At 41.9% G+C, this 22394-nt stretch overlaps 2 protein-coding genes across 9 annotated transcripts in view; one reads left to right on the top strand and one right to left on the bottom strand.

The window, feature by feature from the left end:
- Nucleotides 1-636: 636 nt before the first annotated feature.
- On the bottom strand, nucleotides 637-20106 carry PTGR1 (Prostaglandin reductase 1). 4 transcript variants are annotated; one of them, XM_040655575.2, is made up of 12 exons: nucleotides 19749-20106; nucleotides 17802-17965; nucleotides 9275-9383; nucleotides 8699-8805; nucleotides 6916-6961; nucleotides 6176-6235; nucleotides 4797-4964; nucleotides 3870-3987; nucleotides 3432-3587; nucleotides 3081-3186; nucleotides 1833-1951; nucleotides 637-1273 (listed from the first exon to the last, which is right to left on the bottom strand). In XM_040655575.2, the coding sequence occupies exons 4-12, from the start codon at nucleotides 8802-8804 to the stop codon at nucleotides 1163-1165; spliced, it is 990 nt and encodes a 329-aa protein (XP_040511509.1). In that variant the 5' UTR covers nucleotide 8805; nucleotides 9275-9383; nucleotides 17802-17965; nucleotides 19749-20106; the 3' UTR covers nucleotides 637-1162. The 4 variants fall into 4 exon arrangements, with proteins under 4 accessions (XP_040511509.1, XP_040511510.1, NP_001026606.2 ...); XM_040655576.2 differs by having other exon boundaries at nucleotides 19960-20106; NM_001031435.2 differs by having other exon boundaries at nucleotides 20056-20106.
- SMC2 (structural maintenance of chromosomes 2) overlaps nucleotides 20093-22394 on the top strand; it is a 24162-nt gene continuing 21860 nt past the window's right edge. Inside the window, exons 1-3 of one of the 5 annotated variants that reach the window (XM_040655441.2) lie at nucleotides 20093-20268; nucleotides 20983-21230; nucleotides 22145-22294. In XM_040655441.2, coding sequence (XP_040511375.1) covers nucleotides 20241-20268; nucleotides 20983-21230; nucleotides 22145-22294 — 426 coding nt within the window. In that variant the 5' untranslated portion in view covers nucleotides 20093-20240. Of the gene's footprint in view, nucleotides 20269-20393; nucleotides 20601-20982; nucleotides 21231-22144; nucleotides 22295-22394 lie in introns of those variants that run through there. The other 4 variants (NM_205230.2, XM_040655443.2, XM_040655444.2 and 1 more) reach the window with 4 other exon arrangements.

Genomic DNA, 22394 nt, shown 5'->3' with positions numbered 1-22394 from the left:
CACAGCTAACACACTCTCTACTCTCTAACAACACCTCTCTACCACCAGTAGAGGCTCCAAAACAACCTCCTCACATCTAGCCAACTAGTTTCAAGACGCATTTTGCTCAGTTCACTTGATCTAAACCTTAAATGATCTTTTCCTGTTGACTGATAGGTCACCAGTCCTGCCCCTACAAAGACATTAAGGCCTCTTTTAATTCCTCTTCAGATACCAATAGCAAGAACTCAAAAATCAACTCAGAATTCCTCTATAACAGCGTTTATTCTTTACCCAGGAATGGATCGCCATCAACTTCAATATCTTTCTGTAACCTGTAGCTAGTAACAGGTTCTCATTCAACTTCTTCAATATGTCTAAGATGTAAACTATTGGCAAACTGTGTACCTCCTTCACTCAGCACCAGGTGGGACCTGGACAGCAACATAACATAGACAGGGCCAGCATAGCGACACCATCTTCCAGGAAAGCTGGGCTGGAAATCATGACAAGATCAGACACTGACTCCTGCATTACTTAAAGAAATGTGTGACCTAACCATACAACTCATATTGTAGCAGGTGGCTAAAATATTTCCAGGATCATGTGCAAGGAAGTGAAGGTTATTCCTCAAACAGAAATGCAATACAAGTGAAGTACCGATTAACAGATTTATTTTCTTTCTATTATCTCAGAATAACTGACACCTACATTACTTGATGAAATTAAAAAACAAAGAAAATTAAAAAAAATACAGCCATGTGAGGAAGCTGGGAATCCCCATACACTGTTAGCTTGATCTTTGCTCACTAACACTGGTTAGAAAATTAAATTCCCTCTTGCACAGTTCTGGACAAAATCAATAGGTAAACATTAGTTATTGGATGTGCTATCTGCTGGGAAAGCTTTCAGAATTGCCTCTTGCTTTTTCATAAGTCAACTTAGGTTTGTTTCAAACTACAAAAGTTTTAAGGCTTTTTTGCGTAGCTGGTTAAAGCACTTCTCAAGTTTTTCAAGAGCAAAGTCATAGGCACATACCTACAGTTATTAGGCCAATAACAAGAGAAAATATCCCCAAACATCCAGCAAAAACACAGAAATACACCTTTTTAACATTGAGTTTACAAAATTATATGAACAGAATCGCATTTTCCTGTGCTTGTATCCCAGGAATAAGTGACCTTCAGACTTTTACAACAGCTTTTCCAAGATTTTCTCCCTTTAGCATTCCAATAAAAGCTGCTGGCATGTTCTCAAATCTTTCAGTGACTTGTTCATGGTACTTCAGTTTTCCCTGTCAAAAAGAAGGGAATAATATTCTGAGACTTCATTTGCAGCTGCCTAGCTTTCACAATCTTGAAGAGACTAAATTGCCACCATGTTTTCTCCAGCACGTATGTTCCACCTCAAGTACTGGTTTGCAAAACTGAGTCTGTATACAGCAATTCCATGACAAGACCCACTTTTAGAGAGATTCACCCCTTGGAGTCAAATAGGGAGCAAAAAACACTGCAGAGAAAAACCTATCAGAACACATTGAGCACTACTCTGTCCTCAAGGAGCAGGTAGATCATTTAACTTCAGCTTACATTTAGAAAAAATAAGAAGCTCTTCGTTGTCAGATAATTGTTTAGAATGATTCCAAAATTTTAAAGTTAAGAGCACAAGCTATTACCATAAATCTCAAATAAAGTAGAAGGCATCAAGCATATTATGTATGGTTTGCCTGTTTCCCAGAAGGCTCAAAGATCATGCCATCTCTTCACAAGCTAAGACAAAGGACAACTCCACAAGCGAAGACGGAAGCTATGATGGGAGTACACGTTACAGAAAATTACCCCTTCCCTTCTTACCTCCAGGACCCATTTGAGCAGTGCCTTCACACCTTCCTCCCGGTGGTTATGCCAGCTGCTCACAATAAACCCTTTCATGCTAAGTTCATTGAAGATCATTGGAATCTGAATATAAGGTCCTGGCAAAGAGAGGAAATTAGGCCTCATTTTAAAAAAAAGCAATGCATAGAGAGAGGTTTTAGCCAATAAAAGACAACACTGAAATACATTGTTCCAGATGGAGACAAATGCTATTATTTCTGAACAGGGTAAATCACCACAGGTTCAGGAACAGGGAGCAGCACAGGAAGATTAAGACCTCATCTACCTGAGGCTGAACAGCCACCCAGCACTGCTGAAAACAACTTCACATAGATGCAAAGTGACCTGTGCTGAGCGGCTTTCTGCTTAATCCTCAGTGCACTGTTCTGACAGCTTGTTTGAAAGCCTGCCAAACAAACCATCTCACTAAAGCTCAAAAAAAAAAAAAAAAAAAAAAGTAGTTTATATATAATGAGAACACAAGCAAAGAAAGAAAAAAAACACAATAGGAAAAAATACATTTTCTTCATATAATATAAATTCAATAAAAATGCATCATAGCCCCCCCACCTGAAGAGGCCCAAATTTAAGGCCATCTGGGAGTCTAAAGCCAGTCAGCTATCAAAGAGAATATAGTTCCTGAAGCTCCTTTAGTTTCTTATAGAAAGTAGTTTCGGAAATCTTAATGCTATTAAAAGTGAATATTAATTTCAAACATTTTTAATAGCAGTCGCATCAGTAACTGAAGTCCTGCATTTATGAAATATGGGAATAAAAACAATCAAAGAAAAAAAAAACCAACCACACACAAACTAAAATGAAGCTGTTTCAACTAAAAACCTCAGGGAAATCTGTTACCATAACTTAAACTATGGACTCTGTAAATGATACCATTCCACCACACTTCCTGCCTTCTACTGATCTGCTTCTGCTCAGAGCCCTGGAGAATGTCATTTCAGCCCAGTTTAGTCTTGTGTCCATTTCTAAACACAAGTTCTCCACCTGATATGAGCATGTACTAAGGAAGATGTCTGTGTGTACACATCAGAAGCGTGGTCACACATCAGATCCCCCCCAGTTCGTTATCTAAATGTACACAAACAGGCAACTGGCACATTGGGGAAAAAGAAAAAAAAAACAGCAAAACTTGAGTGTCTGCCGTTATGTTTTTCACTCTGCCATCACCGAATAGTAACTACACTTAGACGCACAAAAGGAGGCCCACACCTTTCTGCGGCACAGAGTCATTGTACTGAGAGATGGCTCCGCAGACTGCAATCCTTCCGAACTTCTTCATGTGGTTGATAGCAATACTGGCGAATTCTCCACCCACCTACAAGAACCAGAGCACAAGGAGCATTAGAGAAAATCCACTGTCAAGACTGCTGGTTTGCCTCGCAGCATTTATTCTTTCTGTTACTGATCAAGTCAGCTGCAAAACAAAGTCAAGAAAGGTACAAGTAAGCTGTAAGCTCTTACAGAAATTATGTCACAGTTAGATGGAACTCAGTATCGAGCTCCTGCAACAGGCTAAGGAAATTAACAGCCTGCTCAAGACAAGGATCTTTCTGAACTCACATTGTCAAAGAAACAGTCATAGCCATCAGGAGAGGCCTTACGCAGTGCTTCATCCAAGGATGCAACCGTCTTGTAATTAAAGGCTTCATCAAAGCCTATATTTTTCAGATAAGCAACCTTGCTATCTGAGCCAGCACAGCCCACCACTTTACAACCCTGCAAAGAAAGAAAGAAAGAGCATTTAGAAATCTTTTTCAACGCAGGCTCACGCTATGAACACAAGAGTGCTGGGTGGAGAGCTCATTCTTAAAGTCAGGTGGCTGTGACTACGAGCTCCTAAGCCAGCTTTGCTATATCTTCAGGAGCTTTTTTCATCTCAAAAACTTACTGAATGCATGTCTTCACCAATGTTTGCCCTGCTGATCATTCATGGCCTTGTTCTTCTGTCTCCCACGATAGCCCTCCAATGTGCAAGTCTGAGCAGTTCAAGCCACTCACCCCTATTTTAGCAAGCTGCCCCACAACCGAGCCCACAGCACCAGCTGCAGCATTAACCAGCACCGTCTCTCCTGGCTTCATCTTGCAGATCTCAAACAGACCAACATAAGCAGTGAGGCTGTGAAGAAAAAGAAAAGCACTCAGTGTGGGATAAAAGAATTAAGAAATGGAAGTGTGACTTGATCTCAATAAACTAAAACATCACCACAACTAGAACAAGGTTGAGATTTATTTATCCTTGAGGAAATGCTATTAAAAAAATACAACTATACAATTTCCTCATTTTGCTTATGAGCCAAACTTTTAACTTCTTATTTTTCTGGACTGGCTGTAACTTTTTAATACATGCTACTGGGAAGCAGGATGTTGTTGTACAGAACTCCATCTTATGTCAAAACAGCTTTCCTTGTGCTCACAAGTTGAAAGGCTAAGCAACATGACCAACTGGCCCTCAAACCCAACAAGTTCCTCTTCAGTTTCTTCTTCTTAATGCTTCAGACTTAAGGATTGCTATTTCACTGTACCTTGTGACAGCTCTGTTGTCATTTTGGGGGCAAATCTGGAAATATGGTGATAGACAAAAGCGGACTAGCCCATATCCATAACTCAAGTTTGAGCCCTTCTAATCAGGTTAATTCAGACTGGACTTGATTTTTTCCAGCCCTTCCTGGATCCTTTTCCTGCCTGACCACATGGAAAGGCATGCTAAACTCCAAGGCAAATTTCCTCTGATCCAAAAAAATGGGTTAAACTTCAGGCCCTCTACAGGGTGAGGGCATCCTGAATTACAGCTTTATTTATTTATTTAAAACCAGAGTGATCACACAGCACAGTGGCAGAAAAATATGAGGCAAAAAGATTTTCTGATCTTTCTGATCCTGCACAGCAATATCCAGAGGATAGCTTCCTTTGGATCTTGAGACTCACCCTGGCATACCAACCGTCCCAAGTGCTAGAGATTTGGGGAGTGATTCTGGCCAACTTGCGGGAAGGAGATTCAGGTCTTTTCCATCAGAGATGAAATGAGTTCTCCAGCCTCTATTAGCCACAACAAAGGTCCCTACTGCAAAAGCTGGATTCTTGCTCTCTACAATCCTGCTCAAAGGAAGAAAAAAAAAAAAAGAAAAAAGAATATCTTATGAGACAAATCCTTATTGGCTCTTTCCTCTTTTACTCCTGTTGTCCCTTGATGCAGAAGAAAAAAATACTTCATATCAGGACATTTAGCCCATACCCTGCTGATGTTTTTCTTAAAATGGTTACTATCTCTTGTAACCATGGGAAAGCTGGGTGAAATGATGCTAGACTTAGCCCAACCCATGAAAAAACTGATGTTCCTGTACAGAGGCCATTGCTTTTTGTTTGTTGGGTTTTTTTTGTTTGCTTGCTTTACCAGCATCAGTCTACTATGAGTTCAGACTAGGCTTCTGTGAGCTCCAAGGCATAAAAGAGGACACTGGGATTAAACGATGGAAAAGTATGAAACTGAAGCACAAATAGGCTATTAAAAGCATTTCCTTTCTCAGGAAACCTGCACCTAATTTAAAAGTTAAAGATCTTGGAGATGGAGCCTCTCGTGATAACAAAACACTCCTTAAGGAAGGCAGTATCTAATAACAGAGAGAAGTTCATACTTGGGGTATCTCTGCCAAATGAGAATTCTGCTCTCTTAGCCCAGTGAGAAAATTATCCTGGGAAGTAATAAGTAAGCATCCTCAAAATACTGAAAATAGATTGCTTTTTGTTCAACTGACTTAATTTTTAATTTGTTCTAGCCCTTGATGTTCTTCCAGATGTTCTTGGGCAGTAACTTAGAGGCAGTGCAGCAGGAACAAGCTGACAAAGGGAAACATCTGTGTAGCTAAATCATTACCACAAGGTTGGGTTACGGTCATATAGCATCTGGCATCTTAGGTTACACTGAAACAGTCACAGCTGGAATAGACATCACGCATGCTTTTAGGTATGTAATTCCTGCATATCAGATTTTAAAACATGAAGTTGACACTTGGAGCCATGTTTAATGGTTGGCCCTTTGTGCCGCTCTTGTAACTATCTCCAGAAATAACAGTTTGTTGGCCTAGATGCTCTCCAGGAAGGCAGAAAAGGTTCTTATAGCAAAAGAAAACAAAAACAAACAAACAAAAAACAGGACAGTATTCCAATAAATTGCATATATGAAAAAAAGGAACGCAGCTTCTGCAGTATGTGGATTCATGTCAAGAGACCACCACACAGGCTGTAAATGACAGGACATTCCCTTGACATCTGCCACAAGGATGGATAAAAGGAACAGAAGGTCTTACCTGGCAACCTGCGTGCCAATCATTACGTCCCCTTCCTTCATGTCCCTTTTACTGTACGGTCTGTAAACACAGGCAGAGAGACAGCTTACTGTAAGTAATTTTCAGTGATCTTCCAGACCCAAAACACTAGTCTGACCCAGAAACAGTAGAACTAATGACTCTGAACACACTGCAAATAGCCTGCCCTTGTAATGACATAACTGGATATTTTCCATACACAATTACTGAAGCAGCCCATCAGCATCAAGCTGAAGTGTCAAGAATAGGACAGCATTAGTCATCACTGCAAGGTCCACCACTACAAGAAAGTTGAGACTCCAAAGAATTATCCCTGAGATAGGACCTAACAGACCTTTTCATAGCTGTGGGCAAATATCCAGTCTCCCTGTAATTGAACTATTGTCTGCTAACAAAAACATCCTATGTAATTTCCTATTTAGGATACATATCCTCAAGTACAGGCTTGAGTAGATAAGCAAAGCATGTTCTGCAGCAGGGCTGCAACCTCCTTTGGGCTCACTGTATTCTAGCACAAAAGTCACCACAAGGGACAATGGCAGAGTTCAGGAAAACTCCATGTCCACAGTGTAACTATCTTAATGTTCTGCAGAATCTGATATGGGAATCTGCTACTGTACACATCTTATACAAAGCAGACAAGCATACGTGGGACCCTGGCAATGAGAGATGCTCCCAGTACATGTTTATTAAGGTTTGAAAACACAAGTGAGTTAACATACCTCATGTAAGGATCAACACTAAGAAACACTGATTCAAGCAGCAGCTCTGCAACAAAAAACAAAGCAAACTCCTGGGTAACAGCAGTAAAGCACAGGTTCCATAAGTCAAAAAAAGCTACAGGAACTACCCGTAGTTTAAAAAGTCCTATTGGCATCCAATACGAATACACTACCAGAAACAACTAAGACGTTCCATAGCTTTGTCTGGATTTAGCACTGTGCTCTTATAAAAGAAATTTTTGGAAGAACTGCTGGAAAGCCAGCTTCTCTTCAACCCTGTTTGTCTTTATCTCCCTTCTCACTTTCTAGAAGATTGAACAGGCCAGACCTCCTAAACAAAGCACTTTTCTTTCACCTGTGTACGTCTTCCCAGGATTCATCCAGCAGAGGGTAGTAAGAGACTTTAGTGAACGTCATATGCAACAATCACCTTGCTCCCGTGAACAGAAAGAATACCTTCCCCAGGTAGCTTAATCTGCAATAGCTGCCCACCTCCATAACAATGCTTTTTTATGGCCACTGCAGCAACCTAACAAACAGAAGCTAATGATCTATTGAAACAGATATTTTTCCATTGCTCAGAGTGAGCAGAAGAAACAGCCAAGGCTGTGTAGCATCACAGGAAAGGCCATGTCTTAAAAGACTCTGTGTTCTTAAATAACTGTAAATATTAAGTATGCATGGGTGCTTTAGAGCCACACATGCCATAAAAATGCTTAGAAGTACAACCAAGACGAAACCACCCTCCAAACCATTCAACTGTAAACCTAACTAGTACTACTATTACTTCAATGAGGTTTCTTTGACATACCTCCTAAACTGAAGTAAATTTTGTGAAGGATAAACAGTGGGATGAGGTTCAGGACAGCATGGTGCAGATGATGCAGATGGCCATGTGAAGCTAAAACCCTAGGTTCATTCATTTATCAGTATCTCTTGGGTTTAGCCGCTTATTTTCCTCCCAACCCTTTTCAAGATAGAAACTCACAAGTAAAACCTGTGCATTTATTGCTCCTCTTTTTATTCTCTCTTAACAGCAGGGCAAATATCACAGATCAGAACTACCCAGAAAAAAAAAAAAATTGAACACAATCAGAAGTCCTTCCATTTCTCTAAGTGAAACACAAGCCCTGTCAACATCTGCTCTAAGCACCCCCAAAGAGGGTTTCACTCCCACCTCAGTCACTCTGTTGTCCCCCATGTCTATCCTTCAGCATTCCCTCCCACTATGAAAAAAATAACACAGAAAACAGGAGGTTACAATCTTCTCCAGCTTCCACCAAAGCATTTTGTAAGATAAAGCAGATGACAACTTTACAACAGTAAAGCGTGTTTGCATTTTACTAGAAGTACCTCATTTGCTGCAGCCAGTTCCTTTCTCTCTTTTTAAGTTACACTAATTGTCTTCTTACAGCAGTTGGTTTTGAGGGCATACTGCTTCAGAGATTTTCTCCAGCATGCTTTATTTGCCAACACAGTTGAAAACCATGAGGCATCACTGACGTGTTACATGCCGCAGGACTTTGGAAGGCACACCAGAGCTAGTGGAAGGCTAAACACAGTTCAACACATCCAGTGTTTATTGTCAGATGTCTTTAAACACACTGAATTTACCAGGATATGCATCCTTGAGCAATTGCCCTACCCTGCCAGTTCACCATAAGCCCTGCCAAGCCTTTTACGAAATCTGAGCGTGAGGAATGCATGGATAGGCCCACAAATGCACAGCTATTTGTCAGCATTTAGACAGCCTCCAGACAGCAAGTGACAGCACTCCACTTACCTCCATCCTTCAGGTTTGCCAGCGCCACCTGTTTCATTTCAAAGTCACTGGGTTTGGGGAAACCCTCAAAATGCTTCTTCAGCACCCACACCTTTGCAGTCACCATCCTGCAGAATGAACAGCACAGAGAGATACTAAAGGGTGCTAAGCTGCTAGCAAGGGCTGTATAGGGCGTCAGGGGAGAACAAAACAAGCATCCCGAACTCCTGATAACTACATCTGAAGCCACCCATCTCTGATATGCACTCATGACCGAGGCCAGCGGGGTCAGCCCTGCTGAGATGCATGTCTCCCGCTGCAAAGAAACTTGGAGGGCAAAATCTACCGGTTTAAGGAGAACGAGAAGCTTAACAAAAGGTTTAACAAAACTGGGAAAAGCCTTTTCCCGCTCAGTAACAACCCCATCAGTGGAAATAAAAAGTTTCTGCAGCTGCTAAGCTCCAGGCTAAAACTTGGCAGCACGCTGTCAATGGCGTTTTCCAAAGAACACGCAAACAAACGAGCGGCCTGCATGTTTTTTTCCCTCATAGTCTTATTCTCATTCTTGTAAGCGAGCGAGGAGAAAGAAGCTCATACTTAGAACGGGCGGGGATGGAAAACTCTGTCTTCTGCTGTCAAGACTGGGTCACGCGCCTCCTCTGCCGATCCGGCCGGCGCCCGAGCACCCGAAGTCACGACACGCGTCCTACAAGACAAAGACAAGGGCTCTTAGCAGCTTTTATCGCCAGCGCAGGCACCGCCCCTATTGCATTTGTCCCCGAGCAAGAGCAAAGTTCAGCCCTGCCCGCTAGCTCCGGGCTACCCGCACTAGCAGCCCGAACCTCGCCCTGCGCAGCGTCCCGCGGCCCGCGGATGGGAGCTCTACCCTCGCCGCGCTGCCGTGGTTGTGCGGGGCCGGGGGGGCTCTACCCTGGCTGGGAAACACCAGCGTCGGGACTGCGTGCCTTCCAAAAAGCTCACCTGACAAAGCATTGCATATTAACGAGTGAGCAGCCTGAGTCTCGCTCAAGTCTGAACAAAGGTCATAAGGGAAAGCTTATCAGCAGCAATTACAATTGCACTTGGACTACTTTTTATCGTTGTTGCTGTACTTTTTAAGCGGCTGGCACTCCCTGACTTTTTCTGGCTATCGCTGCGCTCACTGTGTATCGGAGGTGCTTGCTTGTGCAACTCACAATTTTCCAACAACACAGCAAACTCTGTAAAAGGGCTTACAGGGGGACGAGATGAGTTCACATTAAAAGAAAGCTAACCTCATTCTTTTATTCACAGGTACCGCGGTGTGCTTTTCCTAGTGGTGTCTCCTACATCCAGGCACGACAGAGATTAGGGATGACAGATTGGTTGGTGGCTGCTTGCCCGTGCAGAGCTCGCAGTGATTCAGAAGTGCTTTGTCTTCCCACCCTGTGTCACCGCCCTGAGTCATTAACTACTTAATTCTCAGCTTTTTGTCTCTTATCGGTGTGCCTCAAGATTGCAGCCCACGTCTTTACCTTCCCACCATTCTCTCTCAATACCTTGTTTCTTCAGTTTAGGCGCAGTACAGGAACAGGCTGTCCTGTTTCACCCTGCCCTTTGTTTCTTATTTCTGATGCTCTTTGATTTCCCAGCCTGAAGCTGCATAAATTTGTGCGATAATCTTTACGATTTCACAGAATCGCAGAATCATTAAGGTTGGAAAGATCCTGTAAGATAAGACCTCTAAGATCACCAAATCCAACCATCACCCCAATGCCCACTAATCCACGTTCCTCTGTGCCACATCTACATGTTTCTTGAACTCCTGGAGGGATGGCGACACCACCACTTTCCTGGGCAGCCTGTTCCAGCGCATAAACATTCTTTCTGAGGAGACATTTTTTCATAATATCCAGCCAGAATCTCTCCTGGAACAACGTGAGGCAATTACTTGTCATCCTATCGCTGTTACCCCAGAGAAGAGGGTTACCCCTCTGCTGTCATCTGTCACAAGGCAACAAAATGTAACAGGATTTAGGTGGGAAGGCTCAGCCCCTACTGCCATCCCACCAACATCTGCCTCTCATGTTGTGGGCCAACATCATAAAATAGGAGGCATTACTTTCAGAGTAGCTCTCGTGGACTACGCATGCGATAGCTACTATATTTCAGTCTTAAGACCGGTAATCGTTGTTCTGTGAAACTTCTTTGTTGCCAGGTTTTAATAACACATTAATTCTGTGCATTTTCTGTATAATACGCTTCACAGACCATTGTAATAATTTCTGCAAAGCAGCAGCTATGCTTAAAGTTTGCAAAAGGAGAGTCCATAAGACTGACAAAAAGAATCTTTAATTCATTTCCAACTGTCTCAGGAAAAAATGTTATGCATTTTTACCCGATATTCTTGAAAAGGAACTATTAAAGCTTTTAGTGAAATTGAAATTCAAGAATAACATTTATTCCAATATCCTTCAAACTCTCTTTGTCCTCTGGTCTAGCCCATCAAGTCATCAAAAAAATAAAGCTTTCCATTAAACTTCATCAACCTCTTCCCTAAAATCAGACAGCTAGCACAGAAAATAATGGATTGGAAAACCTCAGCCTTGTGCAATAACCATCGACATAAAAAAGCAAAGATCCAGCCTGCGTGCAGATACTGCAGGAGGTGCGTGCTGTAGCAGAGCTGCAGGCAAAGCACTGTCAACCCCCAAAATCAGAATGCAGAAGGAGATTCACAGTTCAGTGGAAAAGAGGGGAAGAAAATACGGGAGTGGTGTAAACTAGGATCCCTTTGCAGTTTCTGGCAACTAGAAAAGAAGGTCAGGAACAAAAGAACAGACAAGACTGTGAGTGTTTGACTGGAGGCTGAAGAGATCGTGGTGATACCCAAATTAAATCTGCAATTCTTCATGGTAAAGTACAGTAAAGTTCTCCTGGAAGCTAAATCTAATAGTAAAGCTACAGTAAAGCTAACAAATTTTCTGTAAGTAACCTCAAATAATATTTGTATCTTGCATGTTACAATATGTTTTTCTAGCCTGGGTTTGCCCATGTTTAACCTTGGGTACCACATTTTTAAGAAGCCTGTCAGTAAGAGGTAAATTCAGTGCAAATTTGGGGTTAAGCTAGCAGACTTGCTGCAGTCACAACTCATTTGCAGACATGGCTGTGGTAGTTATTTCCTTTTACTTCCACTTTTAAGCAGGAATAGCTACACCACTGTCTCAGTTTCAGCTAAGACAGAATTGTCCTCTTTAGAATGTCTGGTATGATGCTGCATTTTGGTTCTAACAGAGGAACAGTGTTGATTATACATGGATGTTTCTAGTTGCCTCACAAGCAGTGTTATACTGAGCAAAGACCATTTGCAGTGAAGGGCTAGGAGCTCAGAGGGAACGGAATTAGGACAGCAGACTTAAACTGGCCAGAGAGATCTTCTATACTATACACCATGTCCTATGTCATATGTACTATGACACCAGTCAGCAGAGTGGAAGTTCATCTGGCTCTCCTCAGCTGCGCAGAGGTGAGCTGGGCATTTATGGAGTGGTGAGCAATTCCTTGTGCATCACTTGTTAAATCTGTATATGTATATGTTGTTATTCTTTTTCTTTCTCTACCTTAGTAAATCATTTTGTCCCAACCCGTGAGTTCTACTTTGTGGTTTTTTGTTTTTTTTTTTAATTTGATCCCCCATCCCAGTGGGAAGCTGGGGAGCAAGCAAATGACACTGCAGTGCTGAGCCACCTGCCGGGTTAAATCACAGCAGCTATACGGCAAGACAAGGATATGCTAAAAAGCTGAGTAGAATATCTTCCTTGGAAACACTGCCTAGATTGATGCTGAAAAGAAAACACCAAATCACCACCACAGCAAAGTTGTTCAGGAAAGCAGGACCTGATCCAGTCCTCTTTTCCAGATCCAATTTAGACAGTTTTTTGCAGCATTTTAAAGGCACCAATATAAAAAGCTTCCTAAATATTTGAATATATATTTCTCCTTAGAAGGACTTACTGGCAGTACATTCTTGCAAGTAGAGACTGTCAAGTCAGTTACATATCAGAGTTACCTCAGGATACCCTACGTTTCAGGACTTCAAATCACCTGGGAATTGAATACAGCCTGATGTTGTAAGTGCCAACAAGTCATAGCATATCTTGCCTGTTCTTTTTCTCTGGCTTAGCTATTACAATGCTTTCTCAGAAAATACGTTTGTTTGTTTTCTTCTGTGGTTAAAAAAAAAAAAAAAGCTAAAGGAAAACCACTCCCATGCTACATTTGCAGATGCTGCACTGCAATTACCTGAATAAGCATGACGCTGCATTATAAAACAACACAGCTTTAGCTTCACTTCTTCATGCAAACCTGTTGAACCCCAGAAGAAGGTAAAAGGTTGAATGTGAAGTCATTGCACAGTAAAAGGACAATGTCATGTGCACTTTGTTGTCATTCTGAGAGGTTCTGCTGCTCTGCTGAAGGAGCTTGCACAGGAATGGGTAAAGGGTAACTAAAACCTGCAGAGGAACACTTCAGCTGCCCTTCACTTTTCAGAAATAAAACTGAAAATAATAATAATAAAAAAAAAGAATAATTTAAAGACCACAGATTAAAATCAAGCTTGGACAATGAAAAGCTATGCCAAGGTTTCTTGAAGGACATGTTGTGATTTCTTGGTACTCGCAAGACACTCTGGAGCTTCTTTTGATCACATTTTCTACTCTCCTTGCATAAAAATTGAAACAGTCCAAACACATGCTGCAGCATCATGAATTGCAAAATTTCATCAGTGCTGTTGAGACATACTGCAGCACAAGTACATCAATGGTTTCACTTCCTTCACTTGCAGGAACATGTCTGTTACCGCCTCACAAAGAAATATTTCCTTTGCTTTATTTTACAGTTGTCAAAACAAACTTTTTGTCCTTTTTTTTTCTCCTAAAAAACACCCTAAACCCTAAACCTGACTACATCAAGCAAGTACTCTGTTTCAGAGGAAAGTGAGGCTGGCATCTGATGTTGTAAAATTACTGCAAGAACTTCAGGGCTTACTAAGCCTGTCAATTGGCTGTTCCTTCCCTCATTTCTACTGCTCATTATCTACTTCTACAAAGAATAAGCACCCCAGTCCACTGTAGAGCTGTAATGAGACAACTCTGCCCCTTTCTGCTATAGAGCTTTAAGTATATGTAAGGGAATTTATACACACACTTATTTGCCTACAACTTCTCTGAGGCCACCTCCTGAATTTATGTAATATTATAACTGCACATTCGTTGCTGAGTAAGTTCTTGTTCAGGAATAAGGTCTCCCTCAAGAAGAAAACACTGCTCCAGGCTATGTATGGTAGCTGAGACATATCTGCTATCTGCAGGTCTGCATATCAGAACAATTAACTAGCACTTCCAAACATGTGTAATAATTAGACTGAAACAGATAAATGGAAAGATGAAAGGAGAAGAGGAAAAAATAAAGGAGGGGTTATAACTGAGATTCTAAGGAATGACAGAACTTGTGAAAGTACAGAACAGTGACCAGTATCTGCTGTATCATTATTTACTGCACACAACTTTAGACTGCAGACAGTACCTGACAAAAAAGGTTCACCCACTCCCTCGGTACACACAGAGCGGTGCAGTGCAGTGCAGTAGTTTACTGTTGTATTCTTAACAGTGAAAACAGGTGCATCCATGGTGTGGTTCAACCCTGGCAGGCAGTTCAGCATCACACAGCTAATCACTTACTCTTCCATGTAGGATGAAGAGAGTGAGAAAAGTCAAGGGGTAAGATCTCGTGGGTTGAGATCCAGACAGTTTGCTAGGAAAAGCAAAAACTCCATACACAAGCAAAGCAAACCAAGAAACCCTGAGTAACCTGTGGTGCAAAAAGTTTCAGGAAACTGAACCACTGCCTTCACTAGTGGATCTCAAATGCTCATGATTGGTGCAAGACATTCTATACCTGCTTTACTATACCTGCTTTAGACTGAGAATCTTTTTTTTTCTTTTTTTTTTTCATTAAGAATATTGAATCATATCAACCTATACAAAAACAGCAAAGAATAAGAGATAAACAGGTCATTAGTGCAATTTCCTGCAATATCCCAGTAGCCAAATGATTAGATAAATTGGTACAAAAATGAGGTAAGGTGAAGAATCAGCTGGACTGCCATATCTGAAGCACTAAGGTCAGTGGTACAAAGTCAAAAGATTCCTTACAGATCATATTTCTGGGTGTGCTGGTCAACAGATGGCTATACATAAGCCACCAGTGTGTTCAGGTGGCCAAGAAGACCAATGGTCTCCTGGCTTGTAGCAGAAATAGCAAAGTCAGCAGAAGGAGGGAGGTGATTCCCTCTGTACTTAGCACTGGTGAGGCTACACCTCGAGTACTATGTTCAGTCTTGGGCCACTCACTAACAGAAATACATCAAGGCCCTGGAGCTTGTTCAGAGAAGGGCAATGAAGCTGTGAAGGGTCTGGAGTACAAGTCTTAAAAGGAGTAGCTGAGGGAACTAGGATTATTCAGTTTGGAAAAGAGGAGCCTCGGCAGGGACCTTATCTCCCTCTACAACTCCCTGAAAGGAGGTTGTAGCAAGGTGAGGGTTGGTCTCTACTCCTAAGTAACAATGATGGGATGATATGGAATGGCCTCAAGTCGTGCCAGAGGAGGCTCTGCTTGGATATTAGGCAAAAATTCTTCCCAGAAAGAGTGTTTATGCATTGGAACAGGCCATCCAGGGAGGTGGTGGTGTCACTGTCCCTCAAGGTGTTCAAGAAATGTGTGCATGTGGCACTGAGGAACATGGGTTAGTGGGTACGGTGGGGATGGGTTGATGATTGTGACGTGCGGAAATCAGACCCTATAGCCAGTAAGGATATAGAGCAGGTATGTGTTTATTGGTGACGCGCATACACCCTGGTGCAAGGGGGATCGTTCCACCTAACTTGCACACTGTCAGGAGAAATTGTGCTATAGATATAGGTCGAACTAATACATAATCAATAGTTGACAGGAATTTGGATACATATTCATTACATTCCCGAGAGCCCATTAGCATGCAGTCCCTCCCCCCCTTGCACGTGCGTAGTAGGTCGTGATGATGAAGGCTCATAGAGTCTTCCTCACTGCAAACTTCTGACCCCGAAGGGGGGGGCATCCCCCGAACCGGTCTCAGCTTGCCCTGTAGACATCTAATCACCTCCCTGCCAAATGTTTTCGAGCTACTCTCCAGTCCTTCTCTTTATGGCCTTCATCCTCCTTGTTATTCCAGACCTAGTGTCTGTGAAAGTGCTTGGAATCCCTTGTTTTCTAACACTCTCTACATAACTATCTCTATTTGCCTCTTATTTCTACTTTGTGTAACTACTTTCCCTTCTCTTGCTGTGAGGCCCTTCTCTCTATAACTGCAGGGTCCTGTTCTCACTCTTCAATTGGATTTGGTGATCTTAGAGGTCTTTTCCAACCTTAATGATTCTATTATTCTAAATTAGCAGCAATAACGTTTGATGTCTTTATTAATTATCTGGATGGTGGAATACAGTACATTATCAGGCAGTCTGCCTGCTTAATTACTTTGGGAGGAATGGTCAACATGCCTGAGAAGAGGCATGCTACTCTGAAGGAACTTAAGAGGTTGGAAAAATAGGTTAACTAGAACTTCAAGAACTTTAAGATAAAAGAAACTTGAAGATACCCTTGCAAATTATGTAGAGACTTGAAAACAAGATGCCCTTGATCACAAGTTGTTATGCAGAAGCTTGCAGATTCCTTTCCACTTGGTCTGTACACTCTCACCAAATAAGATTTTAGTTTCAAACGACAACCTGAACTTATGGACTTTGTACTTACTGCATAGGCCGAATAGGTCACATACAAGGAGGAACACATATTAGGTGGACCAGAAAGTCTGTAACCTCCAAGTATTTCAGCCAGTGAGGAAATGAGGAATGATAATGCCTTGGGAAGAAGGATTAAGGGAAAGCTGTGATTTCTGAAGGTTTGAGAGAAGTTACAGGGATATGCCCCAGTGTGCTCTCCCTTTATTGGAATATGAAAGCTAAAGACTCTCCTCTGTCTCTCTTGGGAATAAAGATAATTGAACAAGACTATTGGAGCAGAAATTTTCTGAACGGTTTAACAATTATTGCAAGTTCTACATCTGGGACAGAGTAACCCCACAGAGCAATACAGGTCAGACACTGTCTGGCTGAAGGACAAAGTAAGCATAAGGATGAGCAGCATGCCATTCAGCAAAGGCGGCTTACCACATCCTGGCACATGTTCAGAGGTGTGCAGCCAGCAGGTCCAGGGGACAGCCCAGGCCCACCACACTGAACTTAAACTCAACTGCATCTGGAGCACGCTAAGCTCAGCTTTCAGCTCCTCACTGCAGTAAAGTCCCTAACCTACTGACGTGTGGAAATCAGACTCTATAGCCTGTAAGGATATAGAGCAGGTATGTTTTTATTAGCGATGCGCATATGCCCTGGTGCAAGGGGGATTGCTCCACCTAACTTGCACGCCGTCAGGAGAACGTGTGCTACAGATATAGGCTGAACTAATACATAATCAGTAGTTGACAGGAATTCGGATACATATGCATTACATTCCCGAGAGTCCATTAGCACGCAGTCCCTCCCCCCTTGCGCTTACATAGTTAAGTCGTAAAGGATGAAGGCTCATAGTCTTCCTCACTGCAAACTTCTGACCCCAAAGGGGGGTATCCCCCAAACCGGTTTCAGCTTGCCATGTGCACATCTAATCACCTCCCTGTCAAATGTTTTCGAGCTACTTTCCAGTCCTTCTCTTTATGGCCTTCATCCCCCTTGTTATTCCAGACCCAGTGTCTGTGAAAGTGCTTGGAATCCCTTATTTTCTAACACTCTCTACATAAACTATCTCTATTTGCCCCTATCTCAGTTTCTGTGAAGCTCCTTTCCCTTTTCTTACTGTGAGGCCCTTCCCTCTTTTACTGCAGAGTCCTGTTCTCATTCTTCACTACTCCAGCAAGCCCACTGTAGGATCATGTGGAAAATATAACTGATGTAGAGAAACTTAAAAAGTGGTTTTGTCCCCAGAAACAAAAACTACTGGAGTGTGGGATTTAAACATAAGGGATTAAAAAATGCAGGTCTCCTCTTACCTCGGCTTTGCAGATGGAGACCCACAAGATCCATATGATAAGCAGACAAAAGAGGAGTCTTGTGGTGCCAGGATGCTCCTGTTTTGGTTGAAGGATAAGGCAGATAATGGTTTCAGCATAGAGTCTTGAAGGCTTTGGTGTCCAGAATGAGAATGGTTTGTTATCTGTGAAATTAATATCGAAGTTAATTATTTGTAAATACGAATATGAGCTCTAAGAAGAACCTGACTATAATACTTGATGCTCTACCCAAGTATTGCTAAGGTTAGGAAAGTATTTTAGGGAGGCATGGGGACTGTAAAGGGGAAGGGAAAAGAGACTAAATGACAGAAGCAAGGAGAGAGACAGAAGATGTGGGAAATTCTGCTCTTCCTCTTCCACTATAACAGAAATGCCTTCCTGGTAAGCACTGTGCCCTCACCCCTTGGTGAAGAGCACACAGGACAGCATTTATTTTGCTAACACTGTTATCATATATTAGCACAATTGCACCTAATATATTTATCAACGGCAGTCCTGTGTCTGTTGTATCTGTCAGTTCAACAAATGTTCTATGTTTTTCACATGTTTGTGAAGCTGTTCCAGTGAAAGTCTGTGGGGGTGCTTACATACAAAATCAAAATACTCAATGCCATAAGGGGAGATTTGCAGCTTTCCACAGATGCTTAGTAATGAGAGTACAGAGAAAATGGAAATCAACCCATCTGAGGAGAGTGCATAGCAGTGGAGTAAATTTGCAAAACAGGAATTTCCAGTGAGATGCAGAAAGTTTTGTCTTTTATCCCTCAAACCACGAAATGATCAGATATCAGAACAGGTTGCCTGAAGAGATTGTAAAATCTCTGTCTTCTGAAATGTTCCTAGCTTGACAGGCTTGTGAACAGTTTGAGTTGTCTGGCTTGGTTTTGACCATGTGCTGAGGCTAGAAGACTTCCAGAAATGCCTATCAACTTAAATTATTCTATAACTATGGCATAATGGAAACTGTACTCACAACTTATAATTAGCTCACTGTATAACAAAGAGTGCTTGCTTGGTATAAGCAACTGCAAACATTAACACACTGTGAACTAAAGCAAGTGTTAGGAGCCAGGAAAGTTGTGACTTCATATTAATTTATATTGTTTTTATTTATTAAAAGTTTCTAGGTGACACTTCTCAAATCAGCTGAAGAAACAGAAAAACCCCATGGGAAATTTACCCTAGTGGCACAGACTTTAATATCTTTCTTCAGAACCAAGTCCCGAAAGGAAAAGGAACAATTATCTGTTCTATACAATTAACAGCATTACAGTATGATTTTCAAAGAAACCCCAAACCATTAAAATTACAACATTTGTCTACCCAAAAGGCTTTGTTCCATCACACACACAAAAAAAGGTGTTGCAGTACCAAAATAGCACATTTTCTTCTCTGTATCTACTGTAACATGCCTTTAATTCTTATGAGATACAACATCTGCCAGTGAAAAAAAGGAAAAGAAAAAAATAAGGATCTTCCTGAATTTATCATATCACTAACCTGTGCTTTATTATCATGTATTTATTAAAATCAACTCCATTCTCAATCCCTAAAATATTCTTTTCATAAAGCAATGAAGCCATACTATATGTTTACCTCGCCAGAATATCTATTTGTGACTTCAGAGTTAGTATCTGATAAGTATTTTGTATAATGCACATTATGGTGTAATAAAACAAAAAATGTGCCAAAATAAACGGTTTCTCCTTCTTCCTCAAACAATGTGCTATATTAATTTCATCATACTAATTAGATGTTAAGTAGCTGCAACGTTTTCTCCTTAAGACAGAGCACTGTCATTAAAAGAGTACATTTTATCACGACATCAAACAAAGTACCCAAACTTGTACGACATTTGAGACTACAAACATAATACAAAAACACTTAAGTAAGGATGAAATTATCCCTCCTGCACACGTCACTTACTCTAGCTGTGAAGTCCCTGGTTAAGGATAGAAAGTACTTATTTTTCTGATGCCTAACACAACCATAGCTCAGCTTGTTTGTAATGAGCCTTCAGCAATACCAGAAATAGTTCTTCCTTATTTCCATTTTTCTTTCCTCCAGGTAGGATTTTCAAATTGGTAACACTAAAGCCCAGCGGGCAAAGGAATACAGAACTCCATCTGCAATACACCGGTCTATTTTTACAGTGTAACAGCAGCTTCGAGGAAACGCCTAGACCTAAAGAACACAGCCTAAGCGGGACGCTGAAACTCCCAATTATACTCACCCCACCTCCCTCAGGGGCGGAGATCCGCCATTTTTGCGCCTTCCCGCCCAGACTTGGGAGGACCTCGCCGCGCCTTTTCGCCCAGCAGGAGTGCAGGGGACCTTCAGCCTTTGGGGCTGCTCTCCATACTCGCCTGATGTTATGGCTCCTTCCGCCCCAGGAAACAGAGCCTCTACTTTCTCACTATGCCCTATTTTTATTTTAAAAGAATAAGTAAGTGGATTGAACATCTCTCTTCCCGTCCTGGGGGAAGTAGACCAGACAGACCGAGACCTCTTTGTCAGGCAAAGTTTTGGGCAGCCATAGAAGGGCACCTCCTCCAAGGTCCGCTTCCTCTCGGCGCCAAAATTCAAACGTTAGTTGTGACGAGCATGCGAGAGGGGTTCGGTGGCTGCTGGCGGTTCACTGAGGGCTCCCTTCGGTTGGTACCTGCAGGGCTGCGAGGCGGTTTGGTGGGGGCAAAGTGCAGTCGCGGGGCTGTGTTGGTCGAGGTGCATGGCAGCGTCTCCCTGGGCTCCAGTGCGGTAGGCGGGAATCTGCGGTGGGTGAGTGGGGAGAGACCCGTCCTTTTGGCCCCCAGATCGTACTGGAGTCAGAGTAACCCGAACGGGGAGGGGGATCATCGAGTCCAACTCCCGGCCCCACACGGGATAACAACCGTAATGACCAGCGTTATGACAAGAGTGGGCTGTAGCTATAGCGATGAACAGTGGGTGAAGACACGTTGTTTAAAGAATTTAACGTACACAGGGTTGTTGGGATGCTCACTGGATCTGCGGTCCTTCGTGGTTTTGTTTAAAAATGCATGCTATTTTTGTTCTCAGACGTGTAGCTGTGTTAGGCATACGGTACAACTTGTTTCTTTTGTATGTGTGGGTTTTTTTATTATTTTTGTTTTTGTGGTTTTTTTTTTTTTTTTTCCTTCAGAGCTCGAAGAGTTACAGTCCAGTCCTTTCCTTGTACTGCTGGGGGAAGCACCAACGTGGCCCCCTGACAGATTAAAGAAGATGTACATCAAATCAATTGTACTTGAAGGATTTAAATCCTATGCTCAGAGGACAGAAATCCGTGATTTTGATCCGTTATTCAATGCCATTACCGGCTTGAATGGTAGTGGCAAGTCCAACATCTTGGACTCCATCTGCTTCCTGTTGGGCATCTCCAATCTATCTCAGGTAAAGAGATAGGGCGAATTTAAGAGAGGTCTTCCTTATGTCACCAACGTTTCATTTTAGTCTCCTGAGAAATGTCCGGTGGAAGACCAAAAAGTTATATTTCTGTCAAAAACTGGTTTTATTTGTTTGAATTCTTCAGTGTGCAAAACTGTGTTTCTACTGTATTTGCTTATTCTTATTAAGTTTAAATTAATTTTACCAGTACACTGCGCTAGTGTAAAGTATACCACTTAGTTGAAAAATACCCACTTAAGGGCAGCAGCCTGAAGCTGAAATTCTTATGAGGCTAGAGGTCCTAATTTGTGTACTTGTAACAAAATTCTGCACTTATACATCAAATCTTTAAGATTTCACCAAGATGTTCCTCAGGAAAAAAAAAAAAAGCAAAAATCTGGTTTCTTGCTACGACTTGTTTTTTAAAAGGTGTGCCTCACTGGTTACTTAATAAAAATAAAATAAAACTGCATGTGCTGAGACCAATTTGAACTGCTGCCCTCAGGTGATTTCTTCCCCCCCCCTCCCCCCCCCCCCCATTCTGACTCTAGGTTAATCCAGCAGACCTCCAAGGAACACTTTTTAGTGGACTGCATTAGGAATGATAAATATTCTGTATGTGAGGGTACTAGTGACTGAACTAATAATCTAGCTCTGTTTGGTTTTTTTTGTTTGTTTTGTTTGTTTTTTTTTAATTAGAAATACCATGTAGAAACAAATGGCAAGTTCTAGCTCACTAAAACTTGAACATTCTGCCATTGCAAGCTGCACTAGCATCTTGCAGCTCTGCTATTTCATTCCCCTGAATCTTCAGCATTATAGACAGACCTCTACAGTATCCATTCATTTTGCCAAAACAGAAGAACACAACAGCGGTTTGATTTCTTTCAAAAGTTGATTGATCTGTTCCACACATTTAGGTGCGAGCTTCAAGCCTCCAAGATTTAGTTTATAAAAATGGGCAAGCTGGAGTGAATAAAGCAACTGTGTCTATCACGTTTGATAATTCCGACAAGAAAAATAGTCCACTGGGATTTGAAAATAATGATGAGATCACCATCACCAGGCAGGTGAGCACTTAATATATGTACTTATTTGCTCAGAAAACTACATACATTTTTACTGTACTCAACAGAGTGATTTTTCAGCAGGAAAATAGGGAGTTTTTAA

Source organism: Gallus gallus, chromosome Z (assembly GCF_016699485.2).
Source record: "Gallus gallus isolate bGalGal1 chromosome Z, bGalGal1.mat.broiler.GRCg7b, whole genome shotgun sequence".
In the NCBI taxonomy this organism is placed as follows: Eukaryota; Metazoa; Chordata; class Aves; order Galliformes; family Phasianidae; genus Gallus; species Gallus gallus.
Note: the sequence above shows the minus strand (reverse complement) of the source record. Positions and strands in the feature narration are given on the sequence as shown.